The 14864-nt window shown below is 36.2% G+C and overlaps 2 protein-coding genes across 4 annotated transcripts; both read right to left on the reverse strand.

Annotated features, from left to right (window-relative positions):
* Window positions 1-1021: 1021 nt before the first annotated feature.
* Window positions 1022-6693, reverse strand: LOC107555593 (forkhead-associated domain-containing protein 1). The gene is made up of 12 exons (XM_016238441.1): window positions 6583-6693; window positions 6165-6258; window positions 5423-5529; window positions 5187-5346; window positions 5016-5109; window positions 4224-4374; window positions 4008-4105; window positions 3140-3235; window positions 2799-3025; window positions 2156-2324; window positions 1682-1762; window positions 1022-1214 (listed from the first exon to the last, which is right to left on the reverse strand). Exons 1-12 carry the CDS (start codon window positions 6671-6673, stop codon window positions 1035-1037), a joined length of 1548 nt encoding a protein of 515 aa, XP_016093927.1. The 5' UTR covers window positions 6674-6693; the 3' UTR covers window positions 1022-1034.
* Window positions 6694-6697: 4 nt separating this feature from the next.
* Window positions 6698-14642, reverse strand: fhad1 (forkhead-associated (FHA) phosphopeptide binding domain 1). 3 transcript variants are annotated; one of them, XM_016238439.1, is made up of 17 exons: window positions 14516-14642; window positions 14239-14340; window positions 13833-14039; window positions 13430-13589; window positions 12754-12848; window positions 12399-12629; window positions 11798-11921; window positions 10860-10990; window positions 10674-10742; window positions 10366-10473; window positions 10213-10278; window positions 9369-9521; window positions 9063-9258; window positions 8824-8894; window positions 8642-8740; window positions 8263-8352; window positions 6698-6937 (listed from the first exon to the last, which is right to left on the reverse strand). In XM_016238439.1, the coding sequence occupies exons 2-17, from the start codon at window positions 14332-14334 to the stop codon at window positions 6698-6700; spliced, it is 2136 nt and encodes a 711-aa protein (XP_016093925.1). In that variant the 5' UTR covers window positions 14335-14340; window positions 14516-14642. The 3 variants fall into 3 exon arrangements, with proteins under 3 accessions (XP_016093925.1, XP_016093924.1, XP_016093926.1); XM_016238438.1 differs by having other exon boundaries at window positions 14239-14343; XM_016238440.1 differs by lacking the exon at window positions 8642-8740 and having other exon boundaries at window positions 14239-14343.
* Window positions 14643-14864: the final 222 nt, after the last annotated feature.

The following is a 14864-nucleotide window of genomic DNA, read 5'->3' on the forward strand; positions in this document are numbered from 1 at the left end:
TACTGTTTGGTTTTTATGGCTGTCCATAAGCTATGTATTTGTATTTATACCACAGTTCAATAAACAATAAGTTAATATTGAGACACTTGCCTGTTTCTCCTCCGTCAAAGAAAACAGTTCCAAACAAAGCAACAGCAATCCTTACTTGTCTCTTGCACCACACAGTAAATGTGTTTACTTCCTGAATGAATGAACATTTTTGAACCAGTCTGCCAAGTGAATGATTTAATGACTCACTCACAAACACAGACATGTTTTAGTCGGGGATTAATCCGCGTTTTTGAACGAATCGGTTGAGGAAACGATTCAAAGTGAAGTGACATGTGGCCAAGTATGGTGACCCATACTCGGAATTAGTGCTCTGCATTTATCCCATCCAAAATACACACACACCCGGAGCAGTGGGCACTGGGCAGCCATTTTTTTGCTGCGGGCCCGGGGAGCAGTTGGGGGTTCGGTGCCTTGCTCAAGGGCACCTCAGTCGTGGTTTTGAAGGTGGGAGAGAGCGCTGTACATTCACTCCCCCCCACCTACAATCCCTGCCGGTACGAGACTCGAATCCGCAACCTTTAGGTTACACACTCATAAATGCAGCAGTTACTTGTTTCGTTTATGAATGAATTCGTGTTTGTGAAGGAATTATTCAAAAGACTCACTCATAAAAACAGTTACATGTCGCCACCTTCTGACGAAATATAACCTGCAGAAAGATTATATATACATGAAGAGTTCAGATGCGAAAGAAGTAATTTCACTTAATGAAAAGGACCTATTCATTGCCATTAAAGTGAAATAACTGAACATAAACATTGGAACCTGATCAAATGCTCATTTTAGAAGAAAATTTCAAACGGTGCTTAGAGGCTTTCGCATCTGAACTCTTCATAGATAGATTTATATGATATATATATACAGTATATATATATATATATATATATATATATATATAATGAAATGACAAGAATTAAGAATTATTATAACATTTATTATTATTATTATAACAAAATTCAACATGCTCTTCAGTTGTATTCATGTCAGTGGGCCTCAGTGAGCCGAGGGTGTTGGGAGCTCTCGGGAGTTTGCAGAGGATTGGCCAAATCAGAGACCATTGAACAGATCTGCTGTTTCTGCCCCATTTCTTTCTTTAGATTATCCAGATCACTCTCTCTCCTTTTCAGTCTCATCTGTGAGGTCCGTTTCTTCACTGCTGGGGTCTATGAACACACACACAGAGTAAAAAATAGGGCTGTCAATAGGGCTCATTTCAATAAAATTAATTATGCATGACATATACATTTTTTTTAATGAATATTTGCTAAGAAAAGCCCCCAAATGGAGATAATTCAAATTCATAACATTATTGTGGCAGACAAAAGTATTAAAACGATGCATTCTTGTATTTTGTCTGTGCTGTTTTTAATAGGTCTAACATCAAACGAACAGGAACAGATTCATGCTCCATTTATAGCAGTGAGATTATGAGCTCAGGAAAGAACAAAATTGGTGGTGCTGCTGAAAAATCTATTAATTGCACAGTGTGGAGTTTCTCTGTAAAACCCCAGGCAGCCTGTGGCAGACAGCATGGATTTAGACCTTTGCATATGTTCTGGAGATCAAACACACATACTCTTGCATCGGAGCACTGATTCAAAACCAATCCACTGTTGCCACTACCACGTACCTTTTCATAGCTTTCATTTGGTATACAGTTGTGATGGCCCACTCTTCCACTCTTTCTGTCCGTTCTCTCCGTACTAAGGCTCTGTAGAGAAAGTGTTTATTATAGACGGCGCTGGGTGAACTACGAACCCCATGAAGGTAGCTCTCTATAGAGAGACAGGAGACAGTATGTCTGAAATGGTAAAAATGCTGACTTATCATGTCTTTAAATAGGCAAATAAATCAGTTAATTTGTGAGTAAAAGCATCATAGTTTTATAGACTTCGTAACTGGCAATGTATTTTCCCGATTGTTTGTTTTTTACCAACTAAGGGACGAGTCAGAATTGTTTATGTCTGCAAGTCAGAATTGCAAGCCTCATGCAAGTTTGTTCAGGGAAAGCGCAACTTTTTAATGTTTTATTTTTTTCTCTCTATCACAAAGTTAGTGTCAGTCAGACTTTCTCACTTTCTACGTTAGCTTGTATGTGTGATACCCTATTATTTCTGTTGGTAACACTGTGTTCCTGCTGGTTTCTCTGTAGCTGGTTGATGCTGTCCTGTAGAGCCTGCCGAAGCTGTTCTGTCTCTTGTCTCTGAGTCTCCAGTTCTGCCTTCACACTCTCAAGCTTGGCCTGCGTCTGGAAACCCAGCACCTGGCTCTCTCTGAAAGATAGTTGTTAGATAGTTGTCATCATCAATATAATATGATATAATAAAATAATATGATATGATATGATATATGATATGATATGATATAATATAATATAACATGCATTGTTTTTGACAGCAAACACAAAAAATTTATTGAAAATCCACTGAATACTGAGGAAGAGAGGTAATATTTTCTTTGTATCTTATTAACATTATAATATAAAATAATGATATGCATCATTTTATGTTATATTATTGTTAATTTAACATAATACATTATACAACTATAATTGTATATACAAATGAATATTAAATATAATATGCATTGTGTTATGTTATATTATTTTTTTGACATGAAACACTCTAAATAGGAAGAGAGGGAGTTTATAGTGTCTTTTCTTAATATCTTAATATAAAATAATGAAACAGTGAGAAAGAGGGATGGAATTATTTGTCATGAGTGTGTGCTTTTTCTTTTGTTTGCACCTGAGTGTGTGTATATCTCTCTGGTTCTCCTGCAGCAGTAGTTCTTGTTGTTGGCTTTGTCTGTTCTGTAGATCAAGGCGGGTTCTCAAAAACTCCAGGTCTGTTTGTCTCATAGAGACTATGTGCTGTCTCTCGTCGGGAGGTAGGTGCTTTAAACTAGCACAGCCTGACAGCTCACCGTCGTTGAGCTCCAGAGCCTCATGCAGCACGCGCGCTAGCTCCAGGTACTAAACCAAAGACCAAAAATAATGATTCACTAAAGCAAACTCAAAATAGAGCACAATCTCAGGGCCACAGATGCATGTTTCACACAATTTAGTTTGAATGCGTACTACACTCACTGTTGTCTCACTGAGCTCCAGAGCATCAGACATGTCCAGTCTGGCTGTACGCTCTCGTGCTGCCTCGGTCAGAGCTTCAGGGAACGCAAAACCACTCTGTGTGAATCATAAAAGCACATGTATAACACACTTCACAGTAACATACACATACAAAAGTCTGAGACCATTTAAATATTTATAAGTTTATGAAACAGATGATAATGTTTCAACATTTGAGAGTGATCCAAAGAGCATCTTGAGTTTCAGTGGAAACAAGAACATTTGACTTTTAGTTTAAAATGGTTCACATGGTCGGTCTCAAATTTGCTTATTTGATAAGTAACCTAAAATGGTGCACAATCTCGAATATATTCTTATTCAGTATTCTTCCAGTTTGATAATGATAACTTGAATTCTAATTTTTGTAATGAGAAATTTGAGTCAGTTGATGATCCTTTTTTTTAAATGTCCCTGTATCATACAATTTTGGTCTGAACTGACCAGATTCTTCACTTTGAAAGCTCAGTGTTACTAATGAAACTGTGATCATAATTTAGAATAATTAAGAAATGTAATAATTTTATTAGCAAAATATTACATAAATTAACAAGTATGCCCAAATTTGATCATCTTCTTTAATTATTTAATTGTGACATTTAAGAAACTTAACAAAGAAATAAATACAAATTGTTAAACTGTATAACAAACTTTTAAATGTATTTTTTCTTATTTCATATACTTATTTCAGTGCTTTTCTTTATGGTTTCATGAAAGATATAAAGAATATTTTTTCCTCTGCTGTCATAAAGTGTTGACGGATATGTTTATTCTAATTTTGCAATAAAACATTCTAGTTCAATATGTAAGTCTGAGTGTGTAAAGCGAATACCACAGAACTGATGGATCCTCTCCGAGCTGCAGATCTCTGAAGTCTCTGAGTCTTCTTCTGACCCTGTCTCTCTGGCTCCCCCTGCTGGGACGGACGCTCTGTAAACAGTACAGAGGAAAAGTGATAATGTAGGATAATGTTGGCCTGAATTAGATCAGATAAGGATAGCCAGATTCAAAGGTTTGATCATTAGTTATAAGGGATTATAAGACTCACTGCTAGGCCACTTCTGTTCAATAGCTCTGATTCGCTCTCTCATGTCACGCAAACCTTCCTGCTGTTGAAGAATCGCTTCCTCGCGGCGATGACCTTTGTGTTTTGACCCCTGATTGATGACATCATTAGGAGCTGTCATGACTGCCACATCCTGAGAAAACAACATCCATATAACAGTTAGCAAAGTGTCAAAGTGTTTGTGTGACTTCTTTCTCTCTTTGTTGCCCATTTTTTCTTATGAATGTATAATACTGTTCAAAAAATTTGTGGTCGGTCAGAATTTTTAAGACTTTTTTTGTTTGTTTTTGAAAGAAGCCTCTTACCAAGGCTACGTTGTTGGTGTTTTTATGTAAAAACAGTAATATTGTGAAATATTATTACAATTTAAAATAACTGTTTTCTGTTTTAATACTGTATATTTTCATCTGTAATTTATTCCTGTGATGGCAAAGCTCAGTTTTCAGCATCATTACTCCAGTCTTCAGTCACGGGATCCTTCAGAAATCATTCAAATATGCTGATTTTGGTGCTCAAGACATGTTTCTTATGATTCATGTTGAAAACAGTTGTGCTGGTAAATATTATTTTCAGAATTCTTTGATGAACAGAAATTTCAAAAAAGCTAGTATCAGGCACATTTTGTGCCTCAGTGGGACTCATTCAGCGAATATGTTTTAATATCCTGTTATCATTCAGAAAAAAAGAAAAACAAAGAAAGTGTATACATCCTCTACATGTCAAAAGTAATAAATCATTTAGATAAATGATTGTCCAGTTTGGTGGCAAACTCACTTTAGTGTTTCTTGAGGTTTGAAGTGGAACAAGGCTTGTGTTCTCCATCTCTCTGTATGCTGCTGCTTTACTTTTCGAATCCTCTTCAGTTTGTCTAACAAAAATGATTTAATGCATCAGTTTATGTCTGAATTTTGCGAGGCCAATGTACTGTGTCATTTTTGGTCATACCTCAGTTTTTCTCTCAGTTTCTTTGTCTCTTCATCTTTCTGTTGCACTAGTTGTGACATCATGGTTAGCTTCTGTGTGAGCATGCTCAGTTGAATCTTCTGGTCTACCACCAAAGCTTTATGACTTTCCAACTCTAACTTCTGCTGTTCACTAAGTTCTCCTACACAGAGAGACACACGCTCAGAAACACAAAAACTACAACATATTGATCTCGTATTGTGTTAATTGTGAAGCACCTGTCATATCAGAGAGCCGAGCATGAGCCTGGGCCAGGTCACGACTTAGGGCATTTATGATCTCACTCTGACTGACCACTTCCTGTTGGGATGAGACTAGAGATGCCCTGCAAGACCAATTAAAAACCTTCTTATTCTGAATACAGTAGATTCCGTTTGAGTATGGTATAGGTTGTTTAATGAAAATAATAAGTCATTCATGAACACTCCTGATCATTTTTAATGAAAAAAATATCACTAAATGAATCATTTAAAAAAAGCATGTATACATTGTCTGTGGTTATCATTATAATTTAGGAGATTTTAGCATTTTGACAGTAATTGTATAGTAAAAATGAAAGGAAGTAGAAAAAGATACATATTTGCAGCTACAATTTAACAGTGCCTGATCTATGAGATGATTTAAAGAGCGAGACATGGACTGTGTAATTAGTTATTAAGCAAGAGTTTCATAAATAATGCAGGAATAAATAATTAACCTCATGCATTATTCATTAACAAGAGCACAGTGTATGGATATTATCCTTCTCACGGTGACAGAGTAAGGGAATCGGTTTACACAGTAACTTATGCAATAAATAAATCGCTAAGCTACAATCTTATATACGCCCAGAGCTGTTGCAACTGGTTTCCAAAGCAGGCCTACTGGCTAAATTGGAGAAATATTTACCATAAAAATATACAACATCGATTTTGAAAGATGGGGAATGCAGTGATGGTATTCATGAGAGCTTTATTATACCGGAGGGATGTTATGGTTTGATCCGGTTCCTGTTGTTTTTCTGATGTGTAAGATGTGCTGTTGCTTTCAAAGCCCCCCAGCCTACCGAGCTCCTCTGTGGGACAAGTACAACCAGGGAAAACATGATAATGAACACAGAACACATGTGTAGGACACATAAAATCTGTTCCACAAATTAGTTTTAATTAGGAACCTAAGGCTGTTGAGAAGCTGCCCTCAACAGATAACATATGAAACTGCAGGATTTAAAAAAAATTTTTTAACTGGTTTCTATATTTGTTAATTTCTTATATTTCTTGTATAAGCTAATACTTCTTTTTCATTTTAAATCATAATGTTTCGTTGTTTTAAATTTATTTATTTAAATGTACATTCAGTTCAATTATTTTCTGACATGTTTATGAGAGGCTGTGCTCACCTTTGAGTTGCTCCTTCAGTGAGTCTCTCTCCTCCTCAATCTCTTTCCATCTTTCCTCACTCTGCTGAGCTTTGTTTATTCGTGTCTCCATGGCAACAATGGTGTATGCATGTTGTCACACCTGCTCTCTGTACTCCTCTACCTCAACCCTGTGTTTCTTTCTCTCCTCTTCAGCTCCTCTCTGCAGGGCCTTGGCCTCTCTTTCCTCAAACTGCTTCATCTTCTCGCTCCTCTCCTCCTCTTTGAGATGTAATTCACGCAGTGTTTCTTTCAGCTCTGCCTCTCGTATCTTGGCTTCTTCCATCTTGGTTTGCCACTCGGCCTTGCGTGTCTCGATCTCCCTGCGCAGGGCACTCTTGGAAGGCAATAAAGTGATAGTCATGGAGTTGAACAACTTACATTGTGTGGTTCTGTATACTATGGATACCCATTTCCACATAAGAAAAAAAACAGCATGCTTTGGTAAGTCATAATTATGAGGGAAAAGCGTCATAATTGTGATATAAAAAGTGGAAATCATTAGATACTAAGTCATAATTCTGAGATGAAAAGCCTGATTTATGAAAAAAATCATAATTATAACACAAAAAGGCTAATTTTGTTATGACTTTATCTCATAATTTAACATTTTTTAAAAAAAATTACTTTTATCTCATACTTATGACGTATCTTATGATTAAGAATTTTTATGCCATAATTTGACTTTTATCTCATAATATCAGAGATAACCAATATGGCCATGTGCTGGAAACTGGGAAAAAGTAAAAAAATTATGAGATATTAAGATTAAGAACATTAAAATTATGATATAGTCATGATTATGAGATAAAATTCTAAATATACATAAATGTCATAATTATGAGATAAAAGTCAAAAATATGAGAAAGTTGTGTCTTTAAAAGTCAGTTATTATATAAAATGTGACTTTTATGTCATATTTATGAATGTCTTAGTCAACTTATTTTGTCATCATTATGATTCACTAAACCATTTTTTCATATGTGGCGGAAATTGACTTTCTAATGTGTCAAAAGGGTAGAAGCAAATAAACAATATGGTTATGTACCCACATATGGGTAAATACTTGGCAACTAGGCCCTTAGGCCCTGTTTACACTAGTGCGTTTTCGTTTTAAAAAGCATAACTTTTGCTGCGGTTACGCCTGTTGTTTATACTACTCCGGCGTTTTCGACCCTCGAATATGGAGACTTTTGAAAACATTGCAGACCCCGTTTTAGTTTGAAAACTCCGGGGTTGCATTTCAGTGTAAACAGACCAAAACGGAGACTTTTGAAAATGATGGCGTGGCTGCCCACATTCTGTCTGCGTATCCTTGACGACCGTGAAAACAATAACATCATGCTCATTGTTGTACCCATAGATATGTATCCAAGCTCCAAGCTCATAGACGCGTCCGCCATCTAAATAAAAGGAATCTACCTATACATATCTATGGTTGTACCTGCATGAATGGTCATGTGTGGTTGTGTAGTGTAGACGGAGATCGTTTCTGTGGAGACGAGAATCGTTTTCGTTTTAAAACTAAAACACACTAGTGTAAACAGGGTCTTAGAAACCAAATCAAATATAGATGTGGAGCAGGTGTTGTGAGTTGAGGTCAACTGTATTTCATTTAAGAGGATAAATTCAATTTTAGTTCAGTTTTCAGTTTTAACTCACCTCAGTCTGTCTCACTGACTGTAGATCAGCCATGACCACTTCCAGCTGTCGCATTAGTGCATTTTTCATCTCTCTCTGTCCCTCTGCTGCCTGAATCAATAACAGGTCAAAGGTCAGGAGAAACTTCAGTGAAACAGAATTTTATAGAGAGCTCAATTCATGAAATGAATCTAGTCCATCAGCTTGGAGTCAGTTCTCTGAAATACTTTCATTAATATACAAATTTCCATTGGAACCGGGATGAGTTTTATCTATAATTATAAAAACCGAAAAAGCTAAATGACAATCTAATTGAGACCATCCCTCAAGAGGTCTATGCCTCAGAGACTAAATGAAATGAGTTTAATTTGACTTGGTGTTTTTGGAGAGACAACAGTACCTGAAGTTTCTCCATCTCAAACTGCTTTTGCATGAACTCCAGCCTGCTGTGAAGATCTCTCCTCTGAATCTCTGTCTCCTGAACCTTGTCCCTCTCTGACTTCAGTGCAGGAAAGAAAGACATGTTTCTTTAGAATCACTTTCTGATTCTTTAACTGATTTTGAAATACTTTGCTGTAATACCTTTAGTTTCCTTAGCTCGGATTGGACGTCCATGTGGTCCTGGCACAAAATCTGTAAGGCGCCTGATATTCCTAGACAAAACAAATAATAACAATAATTCAGACTACTTTTCCGTAAAATGCGCTGAAATTTAATAACATTTCGACTTAATTTGTAATCCTGTAATACTGAAAGCAATATCACTTCTATTCTTGTCAAACCCAGTTCTCCTAAATCTCTCTAAACTTTCTATTTCTTACCTCCAGTCTTCAATGACACATCAACCCCTGCTATCTGTAATCTCTGAGCAGCATTCTGCAGTACTCTGTACAGGACGTTCAGTATAGAAAGTGAATGCTCCTGAATCCAGCTGAACGTAGGACCCAAATTCATGTTCTGCAGCCCAGATATTTCCCTCAGAACATTGTCCGCAACACATGCATCTTGTACTCGTCTCTATATACAAATGGAAAGAGATATTATATAGCTGTTCAACATGCTGTGCAATGCTGAAACACAAACATACAGCATTACATGGCATAATCAATGTTTCCACCTACTAATACCTGACATTCTTGCAGTCTGGCTCTAAATTTCTGGGTCTCATCCAACATTTCCCTCTGTGTGTGAGCTTCCTCTTTGAGTTTCATTTCAAAGTCATGCACTTTTGTTTTGTACATCGCCATCTGTTCCATTAACTCAGTTAAACAGTCCAACACCTGCAAAATAAAAACAAATCTAAAAAAAGTTTATCCAACAAAGAAATTTTGGCACAGATTTCTCACCAGCATGTCTGTCCAAACCAGCACATTTTTGAATATCCTGCCAACTCTTTTCAATATAATGACAGACTATGGACTGAAGCTGGCAAGCTATAAAAAAGCACCACAAAGATATCATACATGTGGTCCACCTAACTATATCTGATTCTCAAACAGTTAAGTCACATTCATATGTATGTAACACTTTATACAACACAGGTGTTCAAAGCAGCTTCACATTAATAAAACTAATTATTTCAAAGAAGCAACATTAATCAAACAGGAAAATAGCAGCTAATGTTGTAAAATTCTTCAATCAAGAAATGAATTTAAATTAAGCTGTAAAGCAGCTCTACAGAAGATAGTGTCATTATTCAGCTCAAGTCAGTTCAATGCTGATTTAATTCAGTTCAATAACAGTGTTGATTTTGCAAAGCTAGTGTCATTATCTAGCTCAATTATGTTAACATTTAGTTTTCCACAACACATAATTTATGTCTAAAGTTAAATGAAAAAGATTTTGTTGACATTTGTAAAAATGTATTGATAATTATCATTTCCATCACCTATACTGTTAACACGTTGACACTTTTTTTGCAAAACAATCCTCAAAAACTTGGCTTCTGATTGGCTTGAAATGTTCTCTTACCTTTTGGTCTGATTCTTTGTCAGAAACATGCACAGTCTTGACAATCTGGTCACGAAAATGGTCAAACTTTGAAGAAAATGCAGATACATTAGCGTAATAGATACCAGAGTAGTCATCTTACCAGACTGTTGTTGCTGTCTTGAGCTCACTCACCCTTGACTGGGTGTGTTTGAGTTCTTCTTGAACTCTCTGTTCTCTCTGCTGCGTCTGCTGATGAAGCTGCTTCAGTCTGTCTATGTCTGTCAGCAGAGAAGCCTGTTCCTGCAGCACACATCACACATGACACCAGATTTCATAACCTGCAATTGCCTGGCCCAGTGGCCTAATGGATAAGGCATCAGCCTCTAGAGCTGGGGATTGTGGGTTCAAGTCCCACCTGGGTCGTGGTGTCCAAGGGGCTGTATGTTTATTAAATCACATGGAGATCAGGACTGGGTGTGAGCAAAACAAAACATACTCACTTTCTTGAGCGATTCTACTTCATTCTGTCTGGCAAGTAGCTCATTCTGATGCTTCTGGGTGTCTTTCAGCTTTTAAAACAACACCAAACAAAATGAATAGTTATCTTCTATTGATAAAACATTTTAAAACAGCATCATTAAAACATCTACAGAGCTCAACGGCTGTAGAAAGAGGGATGCTGGAACCTTGTCCATCATGCTTGTGAGCTTGGCATCTTTGTGTCTGACGTCTTGCCTGAGCTTGTCCACCTCAGCTGCTAGTTTAAGAGCTTGTTTCTCTCGAGCAGACACATCTTTCTTTAAACTGCCAACCAACGCTAAATAAAGAAAAAAATTCAATAAAACACAAAGTAACTAACTGCTCAGATCTAAAAGGTTGGTGCCTGTGTGCAACAAATATGTTCTTGATAATTTCACTACAAAAATATAACAATTCATCTCAGTATTACACAAATGATCAAAAGTTTGGAGGTGGCAAGTTTTTTTTACTATTTTTGAAAGAACTCAACAAGGCTGCATTTTTTGATCAGAAATACAGAAAAAAAATAGTTAAATTGTAAAATTTTCAATTGTAATATACTGTATTGTAAAATGTAATTTATTCCTGGATGGTGAAACTAAATTTTCAGCAGCCATTACGCCAGTCTTCAGTGTCACATGATCCTTCAGAAATCATTCTAATATGCTGATTTGGTGTAATTTGGTGTAAGAAATAAGAACATTTCTTATTATTAATGTTGATTTTTTTTTTCCCCACAAAAATGTGCCATGTTTTTTCAGGATTATTTGATGAATATAAAGCTAAATATTATATTATATTATAAATGTCTTATAAATTCTTTTTTTTTTTTTTTATCTTACACACTCAAAATGTTCGAACTGTATATTAAAGGAAGTATAAAAATAATAATACTATATATGCTTAAACGTAATTTTATACATACAAATGTATATATAATAATATCATATTACATCTCATAGCAAATGTCAATATATGTCATAATTTTAAAAATGTCATAATTTTTCTACATTACTGTAATGTGAATAACCTCTCTCTCTCTCTCTCTCTCTCTCTATATATATATATATATATATATATCCCCCCTATATTATCATCCTCATACCTGCAGATGAATTATTTTCATTCCTCAATTTATCCATCTGTTCTAAAAGATTGCTGATCTTCTGATCTCTCTCTGTCACAGCCTGTCCGAGCATCTCTCCAGAACATCTCTGAAGTCCCAGCATCTACATCCATTAAAGAGACAAAGCAGTTATGGTAATAATTAATTAGCATGTGAAAGATTTGCGATGGATTTTCAAGAGAGAAGAAACATCTCCATCAAAATAAATAATGAAACTAATCCCTGTGCTACTTTTCCATCAACTTTTTTAAAAATATGTATCTATACCTTGCATTTTTCCCCATTCCACATTCTTTATACTGTGCTGCAATATGATCTATGTTGTAAAAAAATATATATAAAAACTCAAACAGCAAGAAAAAGTGCACTTTATTTGGGTTGTATCACAAAATCAGACCTGCAGCTTTTGTATTTGTGTATGACAATGAATCTAGCACTTCTCTAGGCCCCTTCATACACCCCTTCAAGATAGGGATGACCCGGGTATAAGACTTGAAGCTACAGTCTTCAGCTCCATCACAGTCACAAAACTGTAAATAATGTCAAATGTGAAGTAACAAAGGAGACTGTAATACCACACCTGCTCCTTTAGCTGTTGTATCTGATCTTTCTTCTCTTTGATGTCACTCTCCAGGCAGCGAAGTCTGTGTGTGACATCCAGATCACCCTGCTTCTTCTGTGACAGCTGGAGCCTGAGAGCTGACACTTCCTCCTTCAGGGCCATGATCGCATCATCCTTCCTTTGGGACTCGTCCTCAAAGCACAGAGACACACGAACGTGTCCATCTCCTAGCTGATGCAACCTCTCCTCCTGAGAAAGAACACAGGTACCAGTGTATTGTTTAAGCCTTTTAGCTTTGCAAGATGGCATAACAATAGCATGAACGGTCCAGCAAAGGGAGACTAGGGTGTTTTTAACAGGATGTTGAACTCACCTCCTCCATTGGCAAGACGTGAATGCTTTGAGAATTGTTAGGTTGAGACTTGTTTCTAAGATAACATGCTCTCCCTGTGTTACCACTCCAGCTTCCTGCAAAAAATACAAATTCTATAAATATTATTATATATTATTCACTTTCCCATCAGTTTGGTACAGTGTTGTTTTAGAAATAGCAATATATTGTACTATTATAGCTTTTATTGATATTTTGAATGAGCTTTTATTTTTATTTCAATTTTTTATTTAATTTTCATTTAATTTAATATAAAAATTTAAGTTTATATTGTTTTTGTTTCAGTTTTAGGTTTATTTCAGTTTTAGTTTGTATTTATTGCCAGTTAATCATAGTGTTTCATCCTAACATTTTTTCAGTTACAAGACAACATTTCTCATTTTTGTTTATATGGTTTTTGTATGTTTTTATCTCATATTTATATTTTGTTTTATTCCAGTTTTATTTCCATTAACAAAATTATTTTAAAAGTTTTTGTTAAAGATAATAACTCTGGTTTTGGAAGTCTAATAAATCCAATAAACTTTTCAAATCCTGCATTTTTTTTTCATGGTTTATTTTGACCATTTTCTTTCTACTTGGGATAATAAAAAAGATAATAATGAGGTCATATTCAATTTTGACTGACAAAAAAAATTGTGTGCTGAAAAGTCTTTACCAGGTCTGCTAGATTGGGTTTTGCGATCAGGTGCATTTGGCCCCCGTTTAGACCCGGCACTCATGGGGCGAGGTCTGGTGGGAGGGTGGGGTGAAACAGAAGGGGTCCGAGATCGTACCCAGGCCTGGGGAATGGGAGACTGGGCAGCCAGAAGAGGAAACTGTTTGGGAGTGAGACAAAATTTCTGTATATTTTATATAAAGATTAAATTTATATTATATGTATTATAGAAGATGAAATTGTATAATTTCATATAAACTTGAATCTGTATGTTGCAGGTCTCATTTATGATAATTAATTACCAGATTTTCTTTGAACTTGAACTTAAGTCAATAAAAAATGCTACTGAAAAAAACAAACGAATAGACACAATATAATTTATCTGGTCAAACATAAATTTTACTGATTTCTTGCTGTCAATGCAGAGCTCATAGGTTGATCCTCCATAGCCAAAGTGAAGCAGGTCTCCTGAAGAGAGAAGCACAGTGGCATTGTGTATCCGGCAGTCATTGACGTAGGTCCCGTGGGCAGAGTTTAAGTCATGGATAACATAGCAGCCGTCTGCTTCACACCAGTCAATAGTGGCATGACGTTCATCCACCCCACTATTCTGAGCAGATGAGATGAGAAACACAATGAATGTGTGAAACACTTGTGTGAATGTCCTCTCTAGTGACATGTCTAGTAGGAGTCCGTATGTCATAGGCTACTCAGTATAAGATCATCATCTCATCATGATGAATAACTCAAGCTTGAATTAATAACTGACATAATGACTGGACACACTGGGAAGAAATAAGGCTTAATACCTGTAGACAGAGGTCAGAGTCTTTGTGTCTTCCTATAGTGGTGCTTTTAGGCTGGAGTTTAAATATCCAGTTTAAAGTTTTGAGGTAACCCCTCATTTCAACCTGCTGACGAAATACAAATTGTTATCTTGTAAATAATATAGCGCTGAATGTACGTAACGTTTCACTCACTGACGCTTTCTGTAAAATGGTCATGCTTTGAAACCTCGGTTGATTGCAAGAAATATAATAGGTACAAGCAGTTTTATAGATTGCGATGATTTTCTATACAACTCACCAGTATACGTTTTCATCTGTCTGAACTGTGTACAACCCGGTTGCTCATAGGCATGATACTTGCTGTCTAATTAGGTTGTGTACAAGTGTCATGGTAACGTCAAGGAACTTGGAGCACCGCCTTCAACCCAGCGTGCAGTCGGTTCTGTCCGGGGTGAATGAATAGACGTTAATCTTCCGCCTTGGAAACGTCGGCGCGTTGTCAAAATAAATGAAAGAATTCAAGTTCTCAGTTTAAAATATGACGTTTCAGCACATATTATTTGATCTCCTTCTATTAAAAAATATTTTTCGAGAGGAATTAGTTTTTATGTCGCCCGAAAGTCAGTGTATTTTGGTGGTGCGAGGTA

The sequence above is a fragment of the Sinocyclocheilus grahami genome, unplaced genomic scaffold, assembly GCF_001515645.1.
Source record: "Sinocyclocheilus grahami isolate Dianchi unplaced genomic scaffold, SAMN03320097.WGS_v1.1 scaffold539.1, whole genome shotgun sequence".
Taxonomy (NCBI): Eukaryota; Metazoa; Chordata; class Actinopteri; order Cypriniformes; family Cyprinidae; genus Sinocyclocheilus; species Sinocyclocheilus grahami.

Bases quoted from the DNA above. Each gene is read 5' to 3' on its own strand.
- fhad1 (XM_016238439.1), bottom strand. From the start codon at position 14,334: ATGAGGGGTTACCTCAAAACTTTAAACTGGATATTTAAACTCCAGCCT. The intron at 13,590-13,832 runs GTAAAATTTATG...ACTCCCAAACAG, and splicing joins GCATTGACAGCAAGAAATCA to TTTCCTCTTCTGGCTGCCCA. The intron at 10,279-10,365 runs GTGAGTGAGCTC...TTTTCTTCAAAG, and splicing joins TCAAACACACCCAGTCAAGG to TTTGACCATTTTCGTGACCA.
- LOC107555593 (XM_016238441.1), bottom strand. From the start codon at position 6,673: ATGGAGACACGAATAAACAAAGCTCAGCAGAGTGAGGAAAGATGGAAA. The intron at 5,347-5,422 runs GTGCTTCACAAT...CTCTCTGTGTAG, and splicing joins TCGGCTCTCTGATATGACAG to GAGAACTTAGTGAACAGCAG. The intron at 4,106-4,223 runs GTGAGTCTTATA...TACTGTTTACAG, and splicing joins TGAACAGAAGTGGCCTAGCA to AGCGTCCGTCCCAGCAGGGG.